Below are 27463 nucleotides of genomic sequence, written 5' to 3' on the forward strand. Positions count from 1 at the left end.
TAAAAGTAAATCTCCCAGTCTTAGCTGTAAATCCTAAAGATAGTAAATATAATATTCACTATTTGATCCGCAATCCCTGACCTATACACTGCTTTTTATGTGAGAGAAAATAAAAAAAACTACAGTGCATCGTGTTTCTGGAGGTTATCAAGTCTCCTTTCAAAAATGTTGTTTGTCTTTACGGAATTTTTCAACAATAAGAAAATACAGAATAATGGCAGATTTAATCTCTAGAGACATGAAAAAACAAATTCATGTCTCTAGTGGTAATAGTAGTAGTAATTCAACCATTTCTTAATTTTCCAGCATTAAGTCAATTTAAATTGTTGGGCTTTTGAATTTCTAGGAGGCAAAATATCACAAAAATATTTATGCAATTTTTTAATAAGGCTTGTTATTTCTGAGCAAGCTGCAAAAAAAAGCTCTTGACTGAGCTTCACTGAGCACCAACCACTTTCCATTTGTTGATTGTGTGACTTCAGTGGCTTCATTTTTTGTGTTTGTCCCACATGTTTTTCATGTTTACACAGGAGACACTTGCTATTAGGAATTTTTAAATGGCTGTTTCACATTAGAGATGTATCAGCTTCAATAGGACGGGTGATAAAAAACAAGAGTCTTGTGTTAGAATACACTTACTCTACAACAGCAGTGTCCTTAGTGCATGTGTTGCTTCTCTGCTGTTACTGAATACAGTGATTGCTACTTACTGCTGAAAACTGTGTTTAAAAAAAAAAAACGACAGAAAAGTAAAAGAAAATATTTGGTCGAAATAGTCAGTGGTAATGAAAATGCTTTCAGAATTAGATTATCAATGATGCATCTTTCATCTGTTGTTGACATAGAAATACATTCGCCGCTTTTAATAATCACTTTGAGTCAGGATTGTTTTCCCTGGTGTTACTTTCTCCAAAACAAAGTTTGTAGTGTCACCCACACCTATTACAAATATTAAACTTTAACTGCAGGAACACTTCTTTCCTTGGGTTCTGGATAATTGTCTGTGTGACTCAGAGGGATAAAGATCAATGATATTATCGATTTCAGGGTTTCGTGTTTGAGATGCATGGTCTCCACTGTGTTTCAAGAACTCCACATATCTCTGAACAAACTCCCTGTGAAACAGATGGCTTGAAGTTCAGTCCTTATGTGTCAAAACACATAGTCAACATGGGAAAATTTCTATGAACAATTAATCTCAGGAAACTATTGTTCTGCTAAGAACAACTCAGCAATTTATGCTATTTGGCTTCCGCCTATATATCCCAAACCCCCTCTGCACACAGTTGACTCTGCCAAAGCCTCAGACATTAATGCTGTGTTGTAGTGTGCCTACATCTCAAGCAGTTTCTTGCTGTTCCTCTCTCTCTGGGTATTCTTCACTGCTTCCTGAACTGGGAATGCACCCTGTCTTCCTGAGCAAGCATCAAAATAAAATGTGAAGTCTTTATGCCGTAGAGATGGCAGCGTGAGCTTGCAGGCCTTGGGCATGTTCTGCATGCCAGTGATAAAAAATCCAGACACAATTCACAAGTAGAGCTCACCATGTAGTAAAGGTGGTGGGGAACAGGGAGGATCGAGTTGTTTCCCACTGGGTGCTGATTTACTCCAAATAACAGCACTCACCTATCTGTCTATCCAATGATCATCATTATGTCACCATCACGGGCTGAAGAACTCCCCCACTGTAGGTGAAGATTACCTTCAGCTGAATGGACGTCATTATTTCTCAACACAATCCGCTTTCAATATTCCTTTCTGCTCAGCATGTGAAAACATGTTCTTGTCTAATCTTCTTTTATGCACCTTCCTCTAACATCACAAAGGTAAGCTAAGGACTGAAGGTTTACGTCTTCCCTTCCTCGTATTCTTGTATCTGGCACTATAACATTCTGACTTTCTGCATAAGTTTCCTGGATTAACTTTTAATCACTTAAAAACATTAAGTGTGTTCTTAGTTTCCTAAATGTAGGGCAGAGAAGAAACTTACAACAAAAAAAAGGGAAGGAATAAAAGGAAACGTTGCCTCAGGAGGAAAAGAAATCCATTCTAAATATAAATAATTGTTAATCATGTGGTCACAGCAACGTGAGTAGTGCCAGCTTCCCTGATTTGCATTTGTTAGAAGCATATGATCAGTCAGAGTCCCACTATTCCATCTAATCCAGAGGCAGTCTGGCTTTAAGACATGTGATACAGTCTTTACACTCAGCCAAGCTGTACGGGAACATTTGTCTCTTAGTGCTCGCTGAGGAGGGACTCAGCCAGAGCCGCTGCTCAGAGGCTGCCTCACACTGGAAGGATGCAGACGGTGAAAGAAGAGATTCCACTACAGTTAATTAAGGAGCACTCCGCACGTGCCTATAAATGCGAAGGGGCAAATGAATTCAGTGTCAGTGGGAGCAGCTCCTCAAGGGGAAGCAGTGATATTTCAAAGGTGGAATTGAAAGAGCTGTAAATCTATTTCCTGACTCCGGCTTGACGGTCATTTCTGAATCACTGGACTGTTGCTATCAAAGTGTGGAGCAGGGAGGCAGAGTCAGTGGAGTTCCCTCCTCGAGCCAAATTCAGAGTTATTGGATGGGATCAACATGAGCAGAATTATGGATGGATTTATGTCATTCTGTTGAGATATTTATACACTCTTTGTTGTGTTGCTCAGGTAAGGCATCTTTCTTTGTGTTCTGGGCAAAAACTAATTCCTGGTTTTGTCAGGGGGGCTTAGGTTTTTGTGTTAAACTGGGAGATCATACATTGAATAAATAAAATGCAAATTTTTTAAAATCTGCACACATTCTGAAAATTGTATTCTGTGGTATACTATTGAGGTAAACAAAATGCATTTTTATTTTCTCTTTTCATGATTAACCTAATATTGATTACACTGAAAATTGCATGTTTATTTAGACATCTATCTATTGTTTATTCTTTAAATCATTTCTGACTATCTCATACACACCAAATATTCGTAAAACACACAAAAAAATGTCATACAACCTAATGATGTGATGCTCTTTTTATTTTTTGATAAAAGTTTTAAAATACACAAGGAATTACATCAAAAACCATAAAACATAAAAAACAGGGTCTGATAGGGAATAATGCATTTCAAAGGATGATTAATAATTCAGTTTACTGCTGTGAAACAATTTCAGGGTTGAAACATCTTTTTTTCTTCATTATTTTCTTCTTCATAGATTTCCTTCCTGTGACCAGGAGCATTCCTCACTGTTCTATTTTTTGTTTTGTCTTTTTTTTTTCCTTATCTAAACAGCATTGTGAAACATTACAAGGCTTTTTGATTCCTACTACCGCCATGTCACTGTCACATTATTCCGACAGATACAGAAAAGCCTTGGCAGCCAGCTGCTCACGAAATCTTATCTTTCTTTAAGTTTGATTTTGGTTTTGAGGCAGCAGCACAGCTCAGGAGCTGAAGGGAGTCAGCCTGTCAGGGGAAATCTCTGCTGCATGGGAAAAACTCCCCAGGGATCACTCCACATTTGCAGTGTTGTGGCTCAGGGACAAGACAGGGCAAACTGGGAAGCCGAAACAGTGAAGAACTCATACTTATATAATCATGCTAATGATAAATCCCGATGACTAAAAAACTCCACTGAGGGGCGTTAAAGCCAATTATAGACGCTTGTGCAAAAAAATGTTGAAATGTATATATTTGTGTTTTTTGTTAGTTTGCTCAGGACCTCGGAAGTGTGTGTGTGTGTTTGTGTGTTTGGAGGCAGAGGGGGGTTGAGGTCATGGGTTGACAACGTAATGCATTGTGAGTTGATTCCACCTCTGCTGGTCCTTAGCAGATGTGTCCTGTCATGTCCTGGCTGCTCTGCCTGTGCCTCTGGGTCAGCGTGACTGCCATCCAGCTGTGTCAGGCCACTTTCTACGATACCATCCAACAGCATCATGGGACGAGGCCTGGGCGAACCACAATTCATATGATTGGTGAGTCCTTCAGTGCTTTATCTCTTGCTTGTGGCTACCATGTATTTACACAAAAGCATAGAAGTAAAAAGAACAGATTGAGTGTTTAAAGCCTCTTAAGTACTTCTTAGTTGGGCTTGGGTGCTTATAAGTTTAATTACATTATTGCAAGCTCATGGAAAGCAACACAACTTTGCATTTCACTGATTTTATTAAGTCATTACTCCCATTAATAAATTAGCGGTTAACTAACAAATTATTTAGCAGGCACATTGTATAGTGGCTGATTTCATTAAGATTTGTGCCACATAACTTGAGAATATCTTTTGTGAAGATCACACAGATAGACAATGAATGCCTTTGCGCTTTTCCCTTCTTGAGCTATTACAGTTGATATTCATGCTACACTGCTCTCCCCCTCAATTTGATCTGTGCGATTGTGTTCCCTGTGAAATTGCACTGAATAGAATATGACCGAAACATTGCGGTCGAACTTTTGTTTTCGTCAGGCGGATGTGAGCCCTGGTTATGGTAAATAATTATGATCTCAGGATTCAACAGAGGAGAGGAAGCTGAATGCTGTCAGAACTTCAAAGGCAGAAGTAGCTGCATGAGCGTGCAGGTCCTTGGTGTCTGTTATTTCCTCTATGCGCTGGTGCACCTCAAGCATATCAGCAAGGGGTCTTTTCAATACTCTCAATATTGTGAGCCAGAAGACTTCCTGTTCCAACACCTTCATTTCATTACTCAGGTGTGCACATGTCTATTGGAGGAGAAAAAATGCTAAAGAAAAGGAAAAAAAGACACTGACAAATAGCATATCTTCTCCAAAGTGGCCTCGTGTCAACAAAGAGAAAATGGAATTAATATTTCAAATGTGCGTTCAGGTACCTCCTTGGAGAAAACAGGTTCAAAGTGAACAATTCGAATCCTTCAGGACCCTCTGCTGCTGAAAGTGTAAATGCCCTGTCATTCCATTTACCATAGTCCTCACTCCTGGATAAATGAGATGCCAGTTTTATGAGAGGGGGATGGGATGCCTGTCTGGATTGATTCTGACACTGGGACATTTGTTCTGTGCCTGTGTGTTGTGTGCCTGTTGGATTGGTGGGAGGATTGGGGTTGACGGGTCATGAATTGGTGGCAGGAAGGCCATTGGTTGCAGACCATTGGGCCAATCATTAAAGGCAGAAAAAATCTCACAAGTTCACGCTGACTGGTATTACCGGAGGAAATCGAGATTACAGAGGGCGAAGGATCTGTTGTGTCCTTGCCAATAGAAATTTAGATCTACGGGGAGACGTATCAAATCGTCCATGTGTAGTGATTGCGGGAGCAGCTAAATTGTGACCTGATGTTCATATCTCTTAAACACACACAGACTCTGGATAAATTATTATTTGTCAATAAACTCACCTGTAGCGTGAAAAAGCATCTGAGACAGGAAGATTGCAGATTTATCAGCAGCATTGTGTTTCTCACTCCAAATGTTTTTTTTTTCTCGGCAATTATTTCTTTTGACATTGCACAAGCAACTGTTCTACTTGTGCACTGACATACTGGCAGCCTTATTGCAAAGAATGTGTGTCCAGAAGTCCATTAGCTGGATGACCCTTGACTAGGTGCTTGTGTATGCTCAGTGATTCCGACAAGGTGGCCTGCTTTCCACCCTACAGCTCTACTTACAGATTGCTGCCTGCCACTCTCTCAGATATGCTTTGGGCTGTTCTCTGGCTTCCTGGTACAGGCAGTGTTGCTCTCTGCGGTATGATTCATAAGGTGCTGTATTTATTTGGTGCAAAGAGCGTGAACAGTGCACAAAAGAGAGCAGATTGTGTCCGTCGTGCATCTGTAAAGTGCCGGGCAGAGATGTTGCTTTTAGGGTCGCGAATTTCTCGACCCCTGAACATGTCCAGAGGAAACAGCAGACGGACGATTTTTCAGGTCTAAAACACTGACTTGCTCAAAAAAAAGAAAAAGAAATAAAATATTTTTATATCCCACTTACAATGACTGTAAAACTTAATGCAGATGCTACAAATACAACAAAATGTGCTGTGCAGATATGAATGGATGAATTACTCTCGAGGGGCAACACTGCAAATCTCGTATGATATGTGGTAAAGATTGAAATATATGCTTCATTGCAGCGAGAACAAAGGTGTGTTGAATGTGTTGAGCCGCAGTCTATTTCCAGAGGAAGAAATAGTGCCACTGGTGATGCAGTGCATCATGTGGAGGTGTTAGCAGAAAGTACGACAAACAGCAGATAGTGGCTGCCTGAGGTGGCCTTGCTCTCTCGTGAACTCACTCCCACCAACAGTTGGCTTTGCAGGGTCAAACTGTTCATAACTGAAAGGTCATTGATTCTCAACACTGCAGATAATCTCTTACCTTGTGTTTGCTGGGAAATGTGTAGGTGCGAGTGAATGTGTATATGAGATATGCAGAGCACCGAAACTGAGGATACAAGCAGAAGTATATCACTTGCAAGTATCCGCTGTATGTTACCAGATTTAGGTCATACATGCCTCTGTGTTATATATGTTCCACTGTCTGCTTCTCTTCTTGCATTGTTTCACACTAAGACAGTCTTCTATTGCAACCATAGTTATCCATCTTCCTCAGCCACTTCAGTTCCTCTTCAAGATACACCTTTTCAACTCGAATGGACTTTCAATATTAAGCTGCTTAAAAAGATATTTTTTCCCCTTCTAACGCATGGAGTGCAGCTATAGTTTCATTTTATTTAAAGTTAAAGTACCACGAAAAAAACTCCCATTTTAGTGAGGTTAAGAGGAGTAGGACAAAAGAAACCACTCGCTGATAAGACTCACAATGAAACAAACATGGAAAATGGATTCTCGGCTGTCACAAACAAAGGTTGTATCCTCTATGCACTGTTTTAGACACTGACAATTTAATAGCGTTATATAATGCATCCTGGAGGCACATTATTTTGACATACATCTTCCTCCACCCCTCCCATAGACTTCCTCTCAACCATGCGCTCGCTAGTGTCACCGCCGCTCCACTGCGGTGCCGATAGGAAGTGGCGTTCAGCCTCAGCCGGAGGCCTCACCACATCTGGAGCTCACTTTGTCCTGATGTTGTTACACATGTTACTGTGATGTTGAAAGACCCCGTTCCACTCAGCAGAACACCAGAAACTTCCTCCGTTGGCTCTGAGAAAGATTTCATGCTTTAACGGCTCTGTTGAAAGGAGAGGCAGAGTTTGTTCAGTGTTGTATTATATTTTAGCAGCAATAAAGTATTCATGTAATTTCCTTGGTTAGCCCTGAAAGGAAAATATATTCTTAAGTAAATGAATCTAAGGACAATCAGTGGCTTAATTATTACTGTATGCTCACAGCTACAAATAGGTTTTACATATTCTAGTATTTCCCGTTTATTTCCTCTCTGGAGCGATGAATTATTCATTAGAGAGCGCTTCTCTAAGCTTGTGGATATTTGTTTAAACAGCATGTTTAATTGAAGACTTTCAGCCAATTTTGTGCTGGGGCTATGCTTTGTGGTCACAACGCTTATATGCAAAATGAATTTCTGTGGCCCACAGCTTAATTAATTAGCCAGCTTTCTCTCTCTCATGACTACACCAGCTGTTTCTTATCTAAGCCAGAATCCCCAAATATTAATAACAGAGGTGCTAACTCCACACAAAGTTCTGCAGCTCTATAAAGGTCGCAGGTCACAAAACTACATTTCTTTTTGTTAATTTTCACTCTACATATGTCGGGTGAATACAAGACTGTTACTCTTGAGACAGATTGAGCTCCTAATTAAAATGACTATTAAGAATATATTATTTATGATAATAATGCTTCCCAAAACACTTCTTTATATATTTGTTTAATTATTATTTATAGATGCCCATGTTGTTCTGTTTTTCTTTTTCTTTTTTTCTTTTTTTACAACTTGTGAAACTCTTTCATCGTAATGAATTATATTCTATATTTATGTGCATATTCTAATACAAAAAAGCAGCAGTAACTGCTTAATGGCGCTCACTCATTAGTCAGAAAAGTAATCACAAATCAGTCACATCTTGAGGTCACTGCAACATGCTGCTGGCAGCAGTCTGCTATTTTGCTGTGAAGCTCATTATCTCTGAGGTAGCATTGTCAAAGTCATATCTGCCTGATCATCAGGCACAAAAATATAATCCTCGTCTTCAGCTGCTTTGGCAAAGTCTTCATTTTTAGACTTGCTGTCATTAAAACCCTCTATCCCGGTATCAAAAAGGTGTTTGATTCCCATAACCCCATACTAAATGTGACGGGAAAGCAACATTTTAAACAAACTTATTCATCTTTGGGTCTGCATGAACTCATCAGTGGCTGTATCGGTGATGTGGAATGAAGCAAAACAAGAAAATACATTACCAGATATTATCTGCACATGTAATAAAGGCAACCACATGTTTTAGGGAAAGTGGAAATTATGTAAAAATATACTTTCTACTTAAAGTACAGATCACGAGACTCATAAAAATCAATATTTAAATATGTTTGCTGCTCGCAGACGACAGACTCTCACTGAAAAATGGAAAAATGACTGAGCGGGAAAAGAAAAATTTTTCTGAGGAATGATTAAAATTGCTTTATGATCTCTTTATTAATCATAGAGTTCATTTAAACTAATCTGCAAATAGGAATGCAAATGAAATCTAAACTTGCTGGTAATTTTACACCTAAGTTTAAACTATTTTTCATCAAGTATGGAACTGTGGTGACAGTCCAGTCATCTGCAGTGTCCAGTCACATCAACAGATTTCTAATGAATGCATGCGCTGATGTCATACTACCCTTTACAAAGGATGGTCTTGTGTACCTTCCCTCATGGCTCCTCCAGGCAAACGCTGCACTCCACTGTGCTCACCATGGATGCATTAAGGAAAACCGGATACCAGATTACAAGAAGGTGCCTCTTATATTTGAATGAAAAGTTGTTCAGTGGCGCATGAGCTGAAAAAGTTTTCTTCGCTTCTGGCAAGAGCAACCCAGATGTTCCACATGCTTCTGCATTTGCACCCAAACACCGAGATTCCCGCTGGCTGAGCAGCTGACTTCCGGTTGGCTCCCTACATACATAAATAGACTTAAACCTTCAAGCCTGACGGATGCACTTTGCGTCTAAATTCGCATTGCTTCTTCTTGGCTGAGCTGCTCTTAAAGAACTCATTGCAGTGAGGTGTAGCACATATCAAATAAAACCGAAAAACTTGACCTTTCCGACAGTGCTAATTACTTATCTGTGCAACAACGTGTCTGTGATTTTAAAAAATTAAAAATTAAAAAATACAAATATATATATATATCTTGAATTTGCAACAAATTTAATCACAGATACAACCTGCACACACTTGTACATCCATCTCCACACTATTACTCTTGTTTGAATTACCAATGAACCCGTCGTTGCAAAGATGTGTTAGTATCTACATACGTTAATGTCTATGAAATCATTTCATGTTAATATCATGGCATAAAAAAGAGCTGAACTCTAGCTTTGTAATTTTGCATGTTACATATTTGTACACGGCCAAGTAATAATGTTATGAAGACAGATCAAACATCTGCAGTGTAATATCTTTACTAATTTCTTCACCCATTTTTGCACTCCTGCTTCTCCTGAATAAGTCAAGGGCCCATTTGCATGAAAAATAAAGACATAATGATGGATTTGCTTTTCGTTGCAATGATTCAAAAGCTGCGGTTAAAAAATAAAGCACAGGTCACCTATCTGCAAGCTGTGATCCTCGACTCTGGGGAACGCAAAGGGGCCTCTTGTGTGGAGGTGGGGGGAAGATAGAGGGCAAATATTTGCCTGGTTTGCCACCTTTGCAAGCAGGCTACTGAATTTGCATGCTTCACCGATTAAAAATATGAAATGTTTTTACGTTAAGGAACCAATTCTAATTATAAATGTAGATTATTCCTAAGTTATAAGTCATGCTGTATCCCACCATTGTGGTTCTAAAATTGCTAGATTATAGGCAATCTCTCCAACATAGACAACCTGGAAGCATATGGACAGCCTAGACTGTACTGACAATGACACAAAGTACAGCATGTATGGCTGGTTCCTATATTGACCAAGAAAAGACATTAAAAGTAAAGGTAGTGAAATTATCCTGAAAGTAGCCTAGGGCTCAGAGGGTTAAATAAAATAATCATAGAGCTCTTGCAGACTTTCTAAATGTAATTGGACCAAATGGATCAAAGTGTGATGATAAAAGTGTAATTTTGTGAGGTTTGCAATGACAAGATTTTTCTCTCTCACCATTTTACAGCTGCTCCTTATCCAATGACTGTGTGTGGGGAAATGCTTTTTGCCATGATGTGCATCATGTGATAAATGTGGAAGCTGCAGTAACACCGTCTGTCCGCTCTGACACAATCGCTGCACAGCCGTGGTGTTTGTACTTACTAATAGTTAAAAGGGACTTAAGATGTTACTTCATGACTTCATGGAGGCAGACAAGAATAATAACAGTTTTTTCTTCTGTCTTGTAAAAGTTAATATTATAACTAAATGCATCAATAAAATACCAGTGATATGACAAAGCCCACCTTAAAGGCATCCCAGAGTGCCCCCCACTTAGGGAACCACTGCTCTGAGGCCTGTAGTTAAAGGTGGAGTACGCAGTTCTGATCCTACACACTTACTTCCTCTCATCCCTGGTCACTAATCATTGCCATATAGCAGCAGTTTTCTGTAATGAAACACACTGATTTTGTGTGTTTAGACAGTAAGAAGAAACTAATTTAATACCTTCTGCTGGCCTGATTTGACTCTTGATTACAGTGAGCTACTTCCATGTCCTCCTTTTTGGTACAAAAAAACAAACTAAAAAAAAATTAAAGATCCTTTTGGGCTAGTTTTGACAGTGGTTCAGACATTGTAGAGGTTAGAGGTCCTAACTCAGCTTTAGAGAGGACAAGGACTGCAAGTTAGAGGCAGAGCACATAACAGGAAGTGTGTCTTGTATTTTTCTAAATCATTATAAAGTAACATGCAAGATGTCTTAAATGTGGCACATGTAGGAGGTGCAGATCACAGAGTGCTGCTGAAGATAGAGTTTTTTGGTCTAAATTGACAGGTAACATGCCATGAACATTTTAGAGGCAATTAAGACTGATCTTTAAAAACATCTGATGGAAGCTAAGGTAGTTTAAGCCCACTTTTTATATTCTAGTTTCTCAAAGAGCGGCTCTAAAAGCGCACACAAAGTTACACTATATGAACACAGGCTGCATGTAAAATATGCAACACTGACCACATGTACAGTATATATAAAATATAAAGGCTCTGGATGGCAATGAAGACTTTATTTGCATACATGTGAAATGAAACACAAAGTGCCTTAAAGACAATAGACCCCACCACCCCACAAACATTATGTTATAAATGATGGACTCAGTTAAACTGGGGCAAAGGAACTGATTAAACATCATTATAAACATATGCAATGAGGAAAGAGCAAAATTAAGAAAAGACTAAACTAAAAACAATAAAAAAAATGTCTGTTTTGGAACCAGTGGAACCTAAGTGGGCACATTTTGCAGCAGGTTTCTTATTCAGCAGTGCTGAGTGTGACGAGTAGCACAACATTTTTATCGAGTGGGCATGTCACATCGACCTGCAGCCAAGTCTCTTAACCTTGCGTCTTAGCGAATGTCACGTTTTCCAGTTACAAGCAGATATGTTTGTATGCACGATGAGTGAGCGTGGTCTTGCACAACACTTTTCTTAGGAATATTCAGCATGGACTGTTACTCCCAATATTACTATATTTATGTATTTGCTCCCATAATCGGTCCTTCTCTGAGCCATCGTTATGACTGTGCATGCAGGAGACCTCCTGTTAAGTTACTGCTGAGAATAGTTGAGCATGTTTTGCCTCAGACTGCCATTATTAGTAGATTGTTTCAAACCCCTTTGTCTCCCTCGGATATAAGACGCAGTGCATCTTCCCGAGGTCCTTAGCTAGATTTTCAGACCCTGGTTTGTTTGTAGTTAGCAGCATTTTTCTAAATATGTTGCTGTGACAGCTGACATAGCTCAAGGATAGTTGACTCTGAAACCCTGAATCCTGATAAAAGTGTTCAGTTTGCTTTAATCCAGAAATAGTCCTAAACAAAGCTCAGCTTTTACAGATGCAATTCTTTTTTTGTTGTGTGCAAACAGCAAACTAAATAAGTGCTTTCGCTAATAGTAATGCCCCTGGAAAGTTATTGAGCCGGCTTATCTGTAGCAACAATTATCTGCGACTGAAAATAAATTAGTGGTTTTGTAATGGGGTTTATGGATAACATTAATGTTTCATATTAATTAATACATAATGATGATGTTAGGTGTAATTACGATTAAACTTTTATTACGGTGAATTGTGCATTAGAGCAGGGGCAGATTTGGAGAGGTTCAGATGGGGCTGGGGGCATTAAATGACTAGGGTACAGGTTTGCAGGGGTAAAAGAATAAAAATAGGGTAAAATTCACATTTAAGACTCTGGTTCTCGGAAATGATAAACTTTACATGACAAATAGTTGCATTGTTTATTGTGTGTAACCAATGAATGCCAAATTAATAAGTGGAAGGATTGTAACATGAAATAATATCCAAAAAATACTTGAACAGCCTGCAGCCAGAGACAGTTCATGAGTCAACTGTCCTCTGGACACAGACGTGCAAAAAGCCGCCCAGCACTCCCACACAGGAGCAAGACACCCAGACTGAAAAAGGCAAACAGCAAATCATTTTATTATTTCATTTTGCGTGTCTTTGTGGTCATTTCGCTTCTCGTTTTGAACGTCTTGGTAGTCGTTTGCCTTCACTTTGTGTTTGATTTTGATCCAGGCTCCCCGATCCGGCAACCCATCGGCCACACCCTTACATTAGACAATGGCAGGAAAGTGCGCACCACTAATCCGATGCACTTTACAGCCTCCCACCTGGACTCAGCACATTTTTTAACCGTCCACCGAGTCAAACCCTCAAAGCCACTGAATAACAGGATAACAGACTACAGTAAATGTTGTGCCAGACGCTGTGACAGCACTTCAAAATTCTCTTGATTAATAACATGAAAAAAAATCAATTCAACCTTTTTATCTTTTGTTCCTGTGTCAGAGAATCAAAACAAGCCCTCACAGTGGAAAGTATCCCACCATCGCTGCACTTCACAGTAATTGCTGATGTCAGTGGTTGCACAAGCCAGTGTGAGTTCATGTGTGAGCACTCTTCCTCTTTAATTCAACATTTTCCCCCCTGAAACAAAAACGACTGGTGAATTAATGATAGCTTGTGTCCCCGCTGTTTGTAAATATTATATCAGAAAGTTCAGACCTTCTTGTCTTATGTGTCCTGAGGATTGTTCCAGCAAATACGCTCCCTGCCGAGGTAAAAGCCTACCCCTGTGCATAGTTTTCTCTTTTAGCCCACATTATAAGGAAGTGTAGAGATGCAGAGATGTAACAAGTTTGTCACGGGGATTTCTCCCTCTCTGGCTTCTTTTTCCTTGTGAAGGATTTTTCAAGGTGTGGCAGCCCTCGGGCTCCTTTCGCTCCTTAGATGTCACCTCTCCTTTGGCCACTCGCGGTCCAATTTGGATGCAATTTCCCAGATTTTTTGACCTAGTTGTTAGAAATGTTGTTTATTAAAATCCAGCTGAAACTGGGTCTGCAGATTCTAAGTTATTTCACATGGCTAACCCCCCCTGTCGTGCCCAGCGTGAAGAAAGATTACCGCTATTAATTCATCCTCGTATTTGCAGTGGTGAAAATGGGACCTCATTTCCTCATTTCTTGATTTTCTCAATGAAAGAAATATTTCTTGCAGAGTGGGAATTATGCTTGAGAGATCATTTCATATGGCGTTGCCTTTGTGGTAGCCTATTTTAAATGCTTGGCAGGAGTATGAAATTCATTATCATTACTTAGACCTCATTAAACTGAAAAGAAGCATCTCAACTTACTAATTGGTTCCAAGGGGGAGGGAAGTATTAGAAATAAGCAAAGTAATTAATATTGGGTTTATCAGGCTCTATGGCAGATTTCTGTTTTTTTTTCCCCTTCTCTAATATCTCCTTGGTGTGCCATAAGTCTTCTGGCATATTTACAATACAGATCCAATTACCTTTTCCTGCTCGAGACTGAAGCGTGCACGTGTGAAAATGTGGGACAATAGCCGAGATATTACACTTTTGTCAAATATGAACAACATGATGGAAGGACTGACTGAAACATTTCGAGTCGTGCATCACGAGGAGGAATCAAATGACAATAAAAAAGGCAGTACTTTTACGGCTTCACATTAAGATTTGATACTGTATCCCATAATTTAAAGTCTAATGAGGCTGCCAGTAAAATGAAACGCATCCACAATGTCAGATTTAAAACACGTTGTGTATGCACTGGAAATGTTTCACCAGACAGCAGCACATGTTCTATAGCTTCTTCAACTGCAGGAAGATGTGATCACAATCTGTTCAATAGAGTCACACTAAATGAGATAATATCTGCCAAATTTTACTGCTTATCAGCGGCCTTGCACGATAACTGTCTCTTCAGCGTACGTGTCATGCAGCTTGAAAGGTCATTTAGCCTTTGCATAATGCACATTACACAGTTTACACGATGCAGACGTATTGGTACCGTGTGTATCTGGTCTGGTCGACAGTCAGAGGGCCAGCAGTCACATCAGAGGCGAGCAGCCGTTCTCTAAAGGCTCTCCGACTTTGCTCTATCTTTCTTTCCTTTTCTTCTCACTGAATATAACTCTTTCATCAGAGCAGGCGATCTAAAAATATGAAATACCAGTTCTGGACATTCGCCAGACGGGGAAAAGGGCTTGATAGGAGGACAGGAACAGCTTGACATTTAAAAATGAATGACATCACTCTGACAGAAGACATATTTTCACATTGCAGTTTTCTTTTTTTTTTTTTCCTGTTTGCCTATTCTCTGGAAAGTCAGGAGCGAACGAGTGCGACAAGAGGATAATGCAGATAGAGCCTTTGTTTATGTGTGTTTAATGGACACGAAAGCTGCTGTGTGATTGCTGCGCTGCGCTGTCATGCTCAACAAGCCGCACATCTCCAGCCATAAAAACCCAAATAACCACAGGCCGTTTTCATGTGCGGGTCTCACTCGTCGGGGAGTCAAAATAGCATTTAATACCCTTGATCAGGACCAGTGTTGCAGCGTCCTGGGCCTGGGTTGTATGTGACAACATGAGACGACAGGCTTTGAGGTTCACATGCAAATGAATAACCCCATTCCCTAACCGAGCACTTGCTTGCTTCCTCTGTTGCATGCAGTTTTCATGCATCTTAAAACAACACCAGCTCTGCTCCGTGAGTAGTCATTTTGCATTTCAATAAAGTATCGCCAATCTTTGGCCCACTGCACAGGACCAATCTTACAGGCTCCTCGCGTGACACGCTGTCAAAACCCCCAGCCATATTTCATGAATTTCTATGCTTTTATTTGTCGTGGAAAGTGCTTTTTCAGAGTAGCAATTGGTAGTTTTCTATGCTTGTAAATTGTTTTGATTTCCCTTTCTGTCAAGCACGTGCACGCACAATTGCAAACGTCCAACATGCGCATGTGGTAAAAAAAAAATATATATCTAGTTTGTTAAGGAAGAAAATAAAAAATCTTCATGTGTTTACTCCTTTATTACCTTAAGCTTTCTCCAAACACTGTTAATTCAGCAAACATTTCTTGAGTTTCCTCGAGCTCCTTTTTTTTTTTTTTTTTTTTAATCATTTACACCAACACACAGGTCGTCTGCATTTTCTCCAGCCTCAAAACAAATTTGTCTCGCAGTTTATCGAGCAATATGTCACTCACTTTCACCCCAGCATTTATGCCTGGAATAACAACAGTGCTACAGGGACTTCAGATGTTTTTCGCAGAAGGCAGGCGAAAAAAATAGTCACTCAATTTGACACCATGCAGTCACATGTTTTGTGCCTCTCACTGTCTTCCATCTGCATTAATTAGACATTCTCTAATCTGACGCTCCCATTTCCTGCCAGCGACAGAACTGCTGTACCCTGCTGGCTTGGATGTCTGCGGAGAGCATGCACGGAGAAAGTGGAGCCTATTATGGGTCACCTTGGATGCATTTCCCATTAAAAGGTGACAGGCGTGGTGCTCTAAAACACGGACTGCTGTGGTTTAGAGATCAGGGCCTGCTGTCTCTGTTAAATGATTTTTAAGCTACAAAATAATTAACCACAGGAACTATTGACTTGCAGCGGCTTGCGTGTGACGTTGATTCAGCTCTGTGCTTGTTTGGAGTTACTCAGATGTCACACAGTTATCAAGATATATTGTCACGTCGCACTTGTGTGTGTGAGCGTACACACTTGGTGCAGGGCGTGCACACAGTGCCGCTGACTGCCAGTCACTGGAATCCAAAGTCCCGGGAGAGAAACTGGTTATCTGCTAAATTGAGTCCCTTAGGCTTTCATTTGGTTTGTATATGGAGTGCAACAGTGACTCTTCTCGGTGCTGTCCTTTCATTTATGGGCTGCGTTCTTTTTATACACATATTTCACTTGGATTATTAGGTTTTACCCAAGTAATAGATGGTGTTCAGAGTCCCTCTATAAATCGCACATATAATATTTCTTCTTGTATACATCGTGTCAAACGCCTGGAACAGATGGCGGAGGAGTGTTGCCATTCAGAGGGTATACTTGCTATCAGCATCTCCAGAGACAACCGCACAGTCCGGGCTCATTACAGTAGACAGCGAGTCATTGCATACTTATTGCGTAGTGACATTTCTATTGAGATGGACTGACCATTTTCCTCCGTGCAATGGCTGTTTCATCACGTCTGAAGAACCATTTACTAGTCCCACATGAACCCTGTTCACATTCATTAGGCAGGCAGAACCGCAGATCCACAGAAATCCAGAATTGGTGCTACGCGTTCATGTCATGCATGATTTGACAGCATTTGCCTTCATCCAGGCTTGCTGTCCATAACTCATCGGATTTCGATGCAGCGTTGTTGGCTTCCAGCATGACTCATTGCGGTGGTCGACTGAACGACGCTCACTCTCCATCCAGCAGCTGAGACACTGCCGATGCCAGGTGTTGTCATTTGTGAGCATAATAGCATTACAGTTAAGTGCTCTGACAAATTTCCATTTGGTAAACTTGAACTAAGTCAATCCCTCTGTGCAAAGTCGTGTTGAGTGCCAGAAAGGGGTTTTTTTGGTTGGTTTTTTTAGGCTTCACAAAAGCCATTTCATGTTCAATGTTAAATTTATTTTACAGTAGCTATCAAAACACTGCCTTATAGTAGACATTAAAAAAAGTAGAAAAACAGATGAAATGAAACAGAAGGTCACAACAGACAGAAATCATGGCGTTGAGATGAGTCAAGAACTAATCTTAGTGCAGTTTTTTTTTCTGTTTTGTGTGGGTATAGCTTGAGATCAAACATTATGTTTCATTTGGTGAATAGATTTGAAATTCTCCATTATTTTATCTGACATTGAAAAGCAGCCAAGTTGGTACAGTAAGACGTGAAAAGACCATGAAAAATTATGCCACAGGTCTGCTGTATATAATGACAGGCATTAACTTACATCAGTCATTCTTGAACTTGGAACTCGCAGTGGACAAAACAACCCCAAGGTTTGGTTGGAATTTCAATAGAGCGATTGTGCACACTAACAATGTCACCATTGGGTCCATTTGCTAGCTGTGCTGGAGCCACACGATTTGTAGATGTTAAGATAAATGCAACAATGGAGGAACTCATAATGGACCAGAAGTTCTTCAGGTGTTCTGATTATCCAGTGGTGCAACCATTTAAGTACTGTCAAAGTAGCAGCAATGCAAAATGCTTTACCAGCTAGTGGTCGTACATTAATAAAATCTTCTGAGTAAAAGCTTTTTTTTTTTTTTTTGATAAATTTACTGAAAATAGCAAATGCAAAAGCAGAGTAGAGTTGCACATTCATTTATATTGATTATATTCATGTATATTTTCACTGTTGTAATATATACAGTTGCAAATGGAGACACTTTTAACCCCAGTTTGAGCTCTAACGGTGTAAAAGTCTGAATCCTACAAAGACAAGAATGGCTAAAAACCTAATTTTCCGGTGAATGAATCTATTAGTGTTGTCAAGGTTTCAGCATTTCACAGTCGATTCAAATGAACTGTCAAACACGCCGGCTGTGTCTTGAAACAAGAAAGCACAATGCAAGTTGCTGCACCAGAATTAGGGAAAAGGGGAAACTTTAATTGATTTGCATTTAAAGTAAAGTGCAAGGGTTGGAACTCAGATAAACTAAATTGGCTTGATAAGGAGATTCTTTGCAGAAAAGAATATCTCGTAGCTGTACAGGTTGCTGTATGTTGAAAATCTTGATTTGGAAACTATTTCCAACTATGACTGTAAAGTACATACATGGAACAGAAAGTAATTTACATAATCAGCTCAGTCACTTGACACAAGGAGCACTGCTCAATCTGTAGCTGTATAATGTCCTCTGCAGCTCTGTACCATCTCTCTTTCTTTTCTGAGATACAGGACTTCTAATGAGAGATGCAAATTGCAATATGGGAAATGTAGTATCTAGGGCTGCCCACAAAGCAGAAATTTGTCAGTGAAATCAAGTTTGGCGGTTCATTATGACAATTTACAGATCAGTTCCAATTTGGTCTTTTTCTGTTTTTAGCAGGGAGATCTCTGAGTTCAATGTTTTAACTGTGCTGTAGTCTGGCTTTTTAGCTGTTAACCTTTACCAACTCTGCAGTGATGAGAGGAGGCAGACAGAGATACCATCGTAATATTGCATGAACCTTTTTGGACAGTGAACATGACACGAAACAATTAAATAGCTGTTACAGGAAAAATTAGGCCTATTTAATTTAATACTTGATGGCTGACTACAATAACTTCATCACACAAGTCAGCATGCAGTTCACAGTGGCTGCAGTTGGTAGCGTTGCTTAAGTTGGTCACTTCCCACAACACAGGACCGACATCCCGTATATGTTAGCAACAAAGTCCTGTTCCATGACTCTGCCTCAGGTTTCATCTTCTATCATCATGTCATCACACAACCCTGTCTCCTGCAACTTCCTATGCATTTTCATTTACTTGTCGAAAGAAACAGAATTTCACTTCAAAACAAATGTTTTCTGAGCTGTGACGTAGTAGAAAAGACTTCCAGTTAGAAAGAGCCACAAAGTCTGCATTAGGAGGAGCCATAAGAGCATCGCCAAGGAGAGCAGTTTTTGTATCCCGCATTGGACCATAATTCTTAGACTGAAGTTTAATTTTCACTTTTCATTTACTGACAATTTTCCCTTCAGCACCAAAACTACATGGTTAGGTTTAAGTAACGTTAGCCACATGTTAGAAGCTTGGTTAAACTCAGGCGCTAAAATGACTTGGTTAGGTTCAGGAAACCCAACTCTGTCGTTGCTTGGGTTAAAAAATGACCTTTTCACTACAAGTTTGAAGCTTCTCCTCACTTTTTTTTTGCCAGGGTGAGTCCTACCTCATCTAATATATAATTTGGTTAGCCGAAAAGCAGCAAAAAGTAAAGCAATTAAATAAATGGCAAAAAAAATAAAAAAATCAAAAACAAACAAAAAACAAATAATGATTAAATGTATTCCAGAGTAATCAGGCTAAATTCACATTTTCCTCAAAACATAATTGAAAATGCAGTTTTGTCAGATAGGAATGTAATTTTGTTGAGGCAGAGTTGCGTCACATGGATACACAAATGCTTAATTCAAAGACTGAGGTGAATAACGGATTTTCGACAAACGCTTCAAGGCATCGATATTCAAGGGGGGAGCCTTAGCAAGACGCAGGTTAGAAGATTTCCCACGCTAAACCCAAAAGTCACAATATTCCACCTTCTGCAGTGTAGACTTCTGCCTGGTTTTTAATCCGTCTCTTGTGACTCCCTAGATAAATACAATACTATGTCACTGCAGTACAGTAAATGTACTGATTTTCACCTACTTTCTGCTGCTCTCTCACTGTAAATATTTCAGTACGCATGCAGAAAGCAAAGTAGGCTGGTAATTTTCTATGTTCTTTGTAACTTTCCTCAACCTCTTTCCACTTTCAGAGCTTAATTTGGTGAAATACTAAGGTGCCATTGATGTCAAATTCATAATAATCCATAACACATGAGAAATGGCACCTGTAACCTTAGAATTAGTGAAGGCCGAAGACAATTGCAAGCAAGAAAGAGACCGGAGAAATTGGGGCCACGGACCACATTACCAAATACGGTAGATGTTCATTGTTCTCAGGATTTTTTTTTTTATTTTTTTTTTCCTCTAAAGAGACCAACTAAAGAAATCTCAGCACAAGAAATAAATCACCATAAGACACCAAACCACACCAGTCACAAATCATCCCAGAGAACGCAGACAGAGCTCACACCACATATAGCACAAACTTCTGACTTTTTTTTTTCAGCTCTCCCAGACCTAAAAATGAGCCGTGCCCTGTTGGGTGCAGGTTGTATAGGTGGCCACTTCGTTTCCTGACAGCTTCTGTTTCCCGACTCACAGTAATGAAGAGGCAGCAGCGGGGAGCACACCAACAAAAACAGGGCAGTTCCAGTTGAGACCCTCTGCTTCTGCGTGACCTCTGACCTGATGAATGACAATTTCTGTGTGACCCTTGTTCCCTGTCAGTCAAAAAATGTTGCTGCAGAGGCAACGCAAAGACACACACACACACACACACACACACTCCCTGAAGCCATTTGTCTTTCAGGAGACTGACTTTGCTCATAGTCCCTGATAATGGGAGAAATGGAAATACAGAAAACAATTATACCCTTGCATGGTTCCAGCCCTCACCTGAGGAGAGCACTCATATCCTGCTATGTTATCCTCCGTCTCCCTCTGAAATATTTATAATGCAAAGATGGGGTCTCAGAGCATGCGGCGTGTTGTACTTGCAGGCTGAAAATCATGAGTGAACTTGAAGAGCACTCATCAGTAAAGCATAACTTTTGTTTAAAGGTACCCACTACACCTGCCAGCTGGAAATACCACGCTGATTTGCATTTTTATTCGATTTTAATGTATTCTTCGGAGGTGATGATTTCCAAATATAGAGCATGCCTATTCTTTGCTCTGTTTGCTAGCAACAAGCAATGCAAGTTAATTCTGTTGAGTAGTGTGTTTTTAATAGATCAAAGAGGAAATCTGGGGCTGTCTTATGCAATTAAGGAGATGCATTAAGAAGAACAAACCCCTGTGGGCTGTTGTTTTCAAATGATGCCCTACTGCTTCCACTGGTACATCACGATTAACGTTGTGCAGACATGCCCTTTTGTTGAGTGCATCAGACAGCAGGCAACGTTCTTCCAGACCGGCAACAAGATCTGGATATTTTTCAGTTAAACCAAAGGCTGTTGATGTTTTCCGAAACACAGAGCCAGGAGTCATGATAACCCCAAGAAACTTAACAGACTTGGCAAGAGGCAAAGGGAAAGAAAAAGACGGGCTTCTTTAATTCCATCCTCCACCCTGTGCCGAAATTTGGCTATTAATTTTTGTTTCTTTAAAGTTCCTTATCCAATTAACACCTTCATCAGAAGCTGACACGAGCTCTGTTTATTAACACTTGTTAATTATTTAAGCATGAGGCACTGCAGATATACTTAAAATCCACGCAGGAGAAACTGCATTGCAATCAGGTTTATCACAATCTCACTCTGACTTTTTTGGAGTTGTTGTTTTTTTCTTTTTTTCTTTTGTACTTTAGGAAAGATAACGATCACTGGAAATGCGATGAAGTGAAAAAAAAAGAAACAGTCAAATCTGAGTAGTGATCTGCTTCTACCCAGCCGGTCACGTGGACCTCTGCTGAGTAATCCCCACCGGAGCTCACATGACGGGTCCCAAATCTCTTTCCTTTTTTGAATTTAAGCTTCTTTATGACTTAATTCAGCCTCTGAGTGAAATTATAGTTTGAACACAGCAATGTTCACAATGACAAACTTGTGTTTTGTTTTTGTTTCTCGACAAACCGAACGAGACAATCGCGGCGTCAACACCGTCCTAACCCCGATCACCTCTTAAGTCTTGGGAATCAAAGCGAAATGAATCCAGTTTATGAACACCCCACCATCACTGCCAGTCAGCATATAAAGGCAGTTCGTGATTATTTATAGTCAAGGCAGGATCTAAAATCTGCAGTTTTCACAACTCACTATAATACACTTACATACTAATATAAAGAAGAGATCAACAATGAATTTACAACAATTCAGAGCGGCAGTAATTAGCAGATTGATTAATCAATTAACAGAAAATCTATCTGCTGCTAATTTGATGCTGAGTTAATCATCTAAGCATTTTTTTTTTCAAATAAAAATGTGCCTTATTTGTGCATTCCATCTCAGTGAACGTCATATTTTGATGTCAGAGTTTTGCACTTCTCCCCAAAACTATTGATCAATGAACTGAAAACATAATCTGCAGACTTACCAATAATGAAAACAATTTTAGCTGCAGCTTTAACAACATAGACACATTCTACTAGGCATCCAAATGAAATGATGTTATCACAGACAGCACAGAACAGTGCAGCAGTTGTAAGCATATATAATAATAGAACCAAATACATGTAGTTACCCTTTAAACACATGTACAAATAATGAATGTGTTCAAATTCAGTGAAAAAAAAAACATCAATTGGACTATAATTATTGCTTTCTTTTTATCTTTAAGTATTTATTTATTATTATTATTTTTTGCCTTTATCTTATATCTGCAGTAGAGATAGACAGGGAATGCAAAAAGAGAGAGGGGGGTACGACATGCAACGAGGGTCAGCCGAGCGTCAAACTGTGGACGTTCTGAAGGCAGAAAAATGATAAAAAATTCCCATCACAAGTTCTGAGAGCCCCCGGTGACACCTTCAGATGTTTTGTTTTGTCCGACCAACAGTCCAAAAAACCAAAGATATTTACTTTAAAATCATATAAAACACAGAAAAGCAGCAAATGCCTAAACAGAACAAAGAGGGTGCACACAGTTTTTATTTTATTTATTTCTTTGCTTGATTAAACAAGTGAAAAAATGATTTTTTTCTTTATGTGAAATTGTTGCAGACTCACTTTTCATTGATCTGCTCACGTAGTAATCAACCGGTTGTTTCAGCTGCTGATTATATACCACTTACAGATGCGTCACAGGAAGAGCTGGTTTGACATACTAACAAAAACATAAAGTCTTTATATGTGAGTGCAATGAAGTTGGAGTGTTTTTTTAAAATTGCTAAATGCATTACATATACAATACTGTAAGTGCATGTTAACTAGGAGAGGGTAATTGTCAGCAATTGTGATTGAATTATGATCACTTCAGCTGCAGTGGTTCAATGTTGTTTGCTGCTCTAACTACAGCAGGATGGCAAGATAACTGCGCGAGGATGTATTTTTGCTCCTAAGAAATTGCTCTGCATCAAGACGACTTCACAAACCGAAATATTCAAATGTAGTAAAGCGATATATGCAAATCTAGCCATGACACATTTCACAAACCCACAGCTCATTGTCAAACATTACTTCAAATCACTTTGCTGGCAATATACCAGATACTTTTCCCCTCTCACTGCTCTTTCTCTCTACAACCTCCTTGATCTTGTGTCATGCTGACGGGTGTAACTGTCAGATGGTCCTTTGCTGCACAGCTCTCATATGTGGAGAGTCTGAGCGCAGTGGGTGGGAGAGGCCAGTGGTTGAGGTGGGTCGAGTCCGTTTGGTCCAGTCCTCTCATCCTTCAGGGCGCAGCCAGCAGTTTGGTGATAATTGCATGGTGGATACAGTGTTCATATTCATGATAACCCTGAAGAAGGCCTCTCCTCCCGCTAATAGATGTCTTTTTTTTTTTTCTCTGCCCGCTCTCACACATCTCTTCATCACCGTTTTACATTCAACAAGCTGCAGGGGCCTCGCTTGTTCAAAGAGTGTAAAGCACAGGAATAATTATTCTGGTTTACGGCTAAACTGTATGATGTTTTACAGTTATTTCGCTGTGTGGAGACAAACATTTCATGAATATGGACGCTGCATTACACATAGGACACATGACGTTGAGAAACCTTATAGTATATTTTTAAAGTGTCCAAAAATTATGGGCAGAAACATGATTATGACATTTTTCTGGAGAAAGCACCAGTACATCTCATAACATCTGAAACCAGTCAGCCACACTTTCTCAGAAACCAAAATGATGTCTTCAGAAGTCTTGTTTTGTCGGATCAATTTAAAGTGATATAACAGAGAAAAGCAGAAAATCCTTGTGCTGAAGAAACCGACGGCAGACGATTCTTTATGCCTAAAAATGCCACGATTGATTACATATCTGACGATTAACTCATCAATTAATCATGTAATCATTATGGCTCTAATCTAGTGGAGCTAAAAGTGCGATATTTCCCTCTGAAATGCAGCCAAGTAAAGCGCAAGATTGAAATATTACCTCCAAATGGTAGTTAGGTAAAGAGCTCCAGTGAATTGGTTACTTTTCACCAAGACGGTCTGCGTTGATCCACAAATGTCCAGCGAGGTGTTCAGAAAGCAAATGCTGCTGTGTTTGATTACCCCTGAGATGCTGACTTAATGTAGTCTGTTGTCTGTTTTTTTTTCCTTTTCTTTTTTCTTCTCCTTATCAGAGGGGGGCACATGCGAAGTAATTGCTGCTCACAGATGCTGTAATAAGAATCGTATCGAGGAGCGGTCACAGACAGTCAAGTGTTCTTGTCTGCCAGGGAAGGTGGCTGGAACCACCAGAAACAGGCCTTCTTGTGTTGACGGTGAGTGTTTTAGCAACTAAAGGAAGGTTCATTGTCAGATTTATTCTACAATATCAGGTGTACTACAATCTCGTCCTGTGGTTGCACGAAGAAAAACTATTTGTTCTGAATGTGCTTGCATTGCAGGAAAAGAAAGTTTTTTTTTCTTATTTAAATATTTACCAAAAAATGTTCTGCATTATACAAAACGCAAGAATCCTGCCAGCAAAAACTGCTATGTTTTGTAAAGATACAGAGATTTGTTGAAATCTCTCAAGAAGCCTAAGTCACCCATGCAACGCCGTGTCCCAAATAAGATTAACATTACCTGGGATAATGTCACATCCAAATTCTGTTGCTTACAGACAGCAGAAGGCTTCTGCTGGGGTAAGCTTTACTCCACCACGAGACAGTCAAACACAGCCGCTGAATGTAGCACACCCCGGGGAAGAGTAAAGAAATAAGAAATAGCACAAGGCGATGAGATGCAGACAAAGTAGGTGTTGATTACGTGTGTACCTTGTAGATATTTCCTGATGGTTTTATACATGCTTTGACAAATGTCAGCTACACAGGCTCAATCCCTTGTAATAAATGGATTTGGTGCCCCGGCCTGACACAGCTAAAATACATATTGGCTTTAGGAGACCTCACACCTGCAGCTTTTATCTTAAATCCATTTGCAAATATTACCGCAATCTGTGAGGGGACTGGGGGTATTTGAGGTCTCTCGATGTCAGCTCTGACAGATTCTTTTCCTCTGTCACACATTACAAACCATTTACTGTCTACTTACCCTGTATTTAAGGCAATTTTCTCTCCAGATGGCAGGAATGTGGTGTGCATTAAAGTCAAGTCCCAGTCACACCTACCGATCCTCTCACTCAATGAAAGGGCTCGGTTCCACCCTCTGCATTCGTGTACAACCACATCTAATAAAGAAGTCGCATTTTAATATACTTACATGTACATGTAAAACGCAGAGCATCAGTTTCGCATCAAAACAAGTTGTCTAAAATGTGATAAATGCAACCATGTCACTTACCGACACCCTTGACATGCGACGTTTAATAATTAGAATTGGACGATCTCTCTGATTGGCCGTCTGTCTCCAAAACTGCCCAGTTTTGCTATCAGCGCTTTGCATTCTCTTAAGGTGAAAGGTACCTGCAATGCCATTTCTCTTGTCTTTGTTGCCTGTAGCATCCATAGTAATTGGGAAGTGGTGGTGTGAGATGGAGCCTTGCCTGGAGGGGGAGGAATGCAAGACGCTCCCTGACAACTCAGGCTGGATGTGCTATGCCGGGAACAAGATCAAAACCACAAGGGTAAGATAACCTCTCTTGACCGCGGGAAACGAGATATTATAGCAGAACTTTGGGCGGGAGACGTACAGCGCTGTCACACTCGCTGTGGCGTCAACAAAACAGCATAGTTACAGGGATTGAATTTCAGTGCAAATTGACTTGTTAACAACACGGTCTAACCCCGCAATTTCTTCCTTCTTTTCTCTTGTCAGAACACTCAGCCATACACAACATCAACATATTAGCATTTTTGCGGGGAAGGATGCAAAGGAACGCCCCCGGTGCAGAGGTTAATTTGCAGGTCAGCCTCTCCGTTTATACCAGGGATGTCTGTGTACTAATTAATCTCTTTCAACTGCTTTAATTGTCGAGCTTTGTAAAGGGTAAAACGTACAATTTATTTTCATTTCTGTTGTTTACATTGTGTCCTGTTTCCTTCTCGTTTCAGCACTGTCATGGGATCAGTTATCACAAGAGACAATTAACCTATAGTTGCTTTAAGAAATGTGAACACTTCACGAATTAAAGTGTAAAAAGATGTAGAATACATTAAGCACATCTTGCCCAAGGCTCCTGAAAATACTGACACTCCAAGCTGCCTGCGGGAAACTTCATCATAACCTTGTAATAAATATATTTTCATCGTTTTTTTTGTTTTTTTTTCTTCCAACTTTGAGCTGGAACGTGACTGTCTGCATTTGGAATATCTGGAGAGTATCTGACGTCCCTCAGACATCAGTAAGACAGATGTCGACTACGAAGAACCAAACAGGGGAGGAATATATCAAAGGACATGGGATGAGCAAATACAGAAGTTGACAGCCCTCAGGATTTTCCTTTCTCTTTTTAATATTGATAGAAGAAAAATGTTGTACATAAATAGTTTGTCCTTCTTTGTGTACATGAACTTTATTTATGGCGGTGGTGAATCTTCCCTCTTCCTACCCACGAATCCCGACACAGCCAAAGTTCGATAAATGTTCGAAGTTATGGTGAAACAGATGCATTGGAGATGTTTTACAAATGCAGCTTGTGTGTCTTGAGACATTTTACCATTTGTTTGTATGGTACTTGTATGCCTTTGATCACCTCCTAAATGGCTTTTACCAATTGAATTTGGTAACATGTCAGCTACCCCGAAACCAATCGATTCACCAAAAATGTGATGCCAGTTGGTTATTTTCGAAACTTGAAATGCCTTATTTGTGTTAAATCATTCAAAATGATGATATTGTACATATGAAGCCATCTATTGATATGTGCTGAAGTTTCATTAAAGTCATTGTTCCTGTTACTTATGTGAGAGCATTTTGAGCACTCTAAAATCTGAAACACAGGTATAATAGGATATCATTTCATTTTAGGATGTGATTATCTC

The 27463-nt window shown here is 39.8% G+C and overlaps 1 protein-coding gene across 1 annotated transcript; it reads left to right on the forward strand.

The window, feature by feature from the left end:
- Positions 1-2607: 2607 nt before the first annotated feature.
- Positions 2608-26330, forward strand: LOC103355067 (protein FAM19A1-like). The gene is given in 5 exon segments (XM_008278724.1): positions 2608-2653; positions 3787-3957; positions 24659-24799; positions 25982-26106; positions 26298-26330. Coding segments are annotated over 5 exon segments (516 nt in total).
- Positions 26331-27463: the final 1133 nt, after the last annotated feature.

Source organism: Stegastes partitus, unplaced genomic scaffold (assembly GCF_000690725.1).
Source record: "Stegastes partitus isolate 25-593 unplaced genomic scaffold, Stegastes_partitus-1.0.2 Scaffold4, whole genome shotgun sequence".
NCBI classification, from domain to species: domain Eukaryota; kingdom Metazoa; phylum Chordata; class Actinopteri; family Pomacentridae; genus Stegastes; species Stegastes partitus.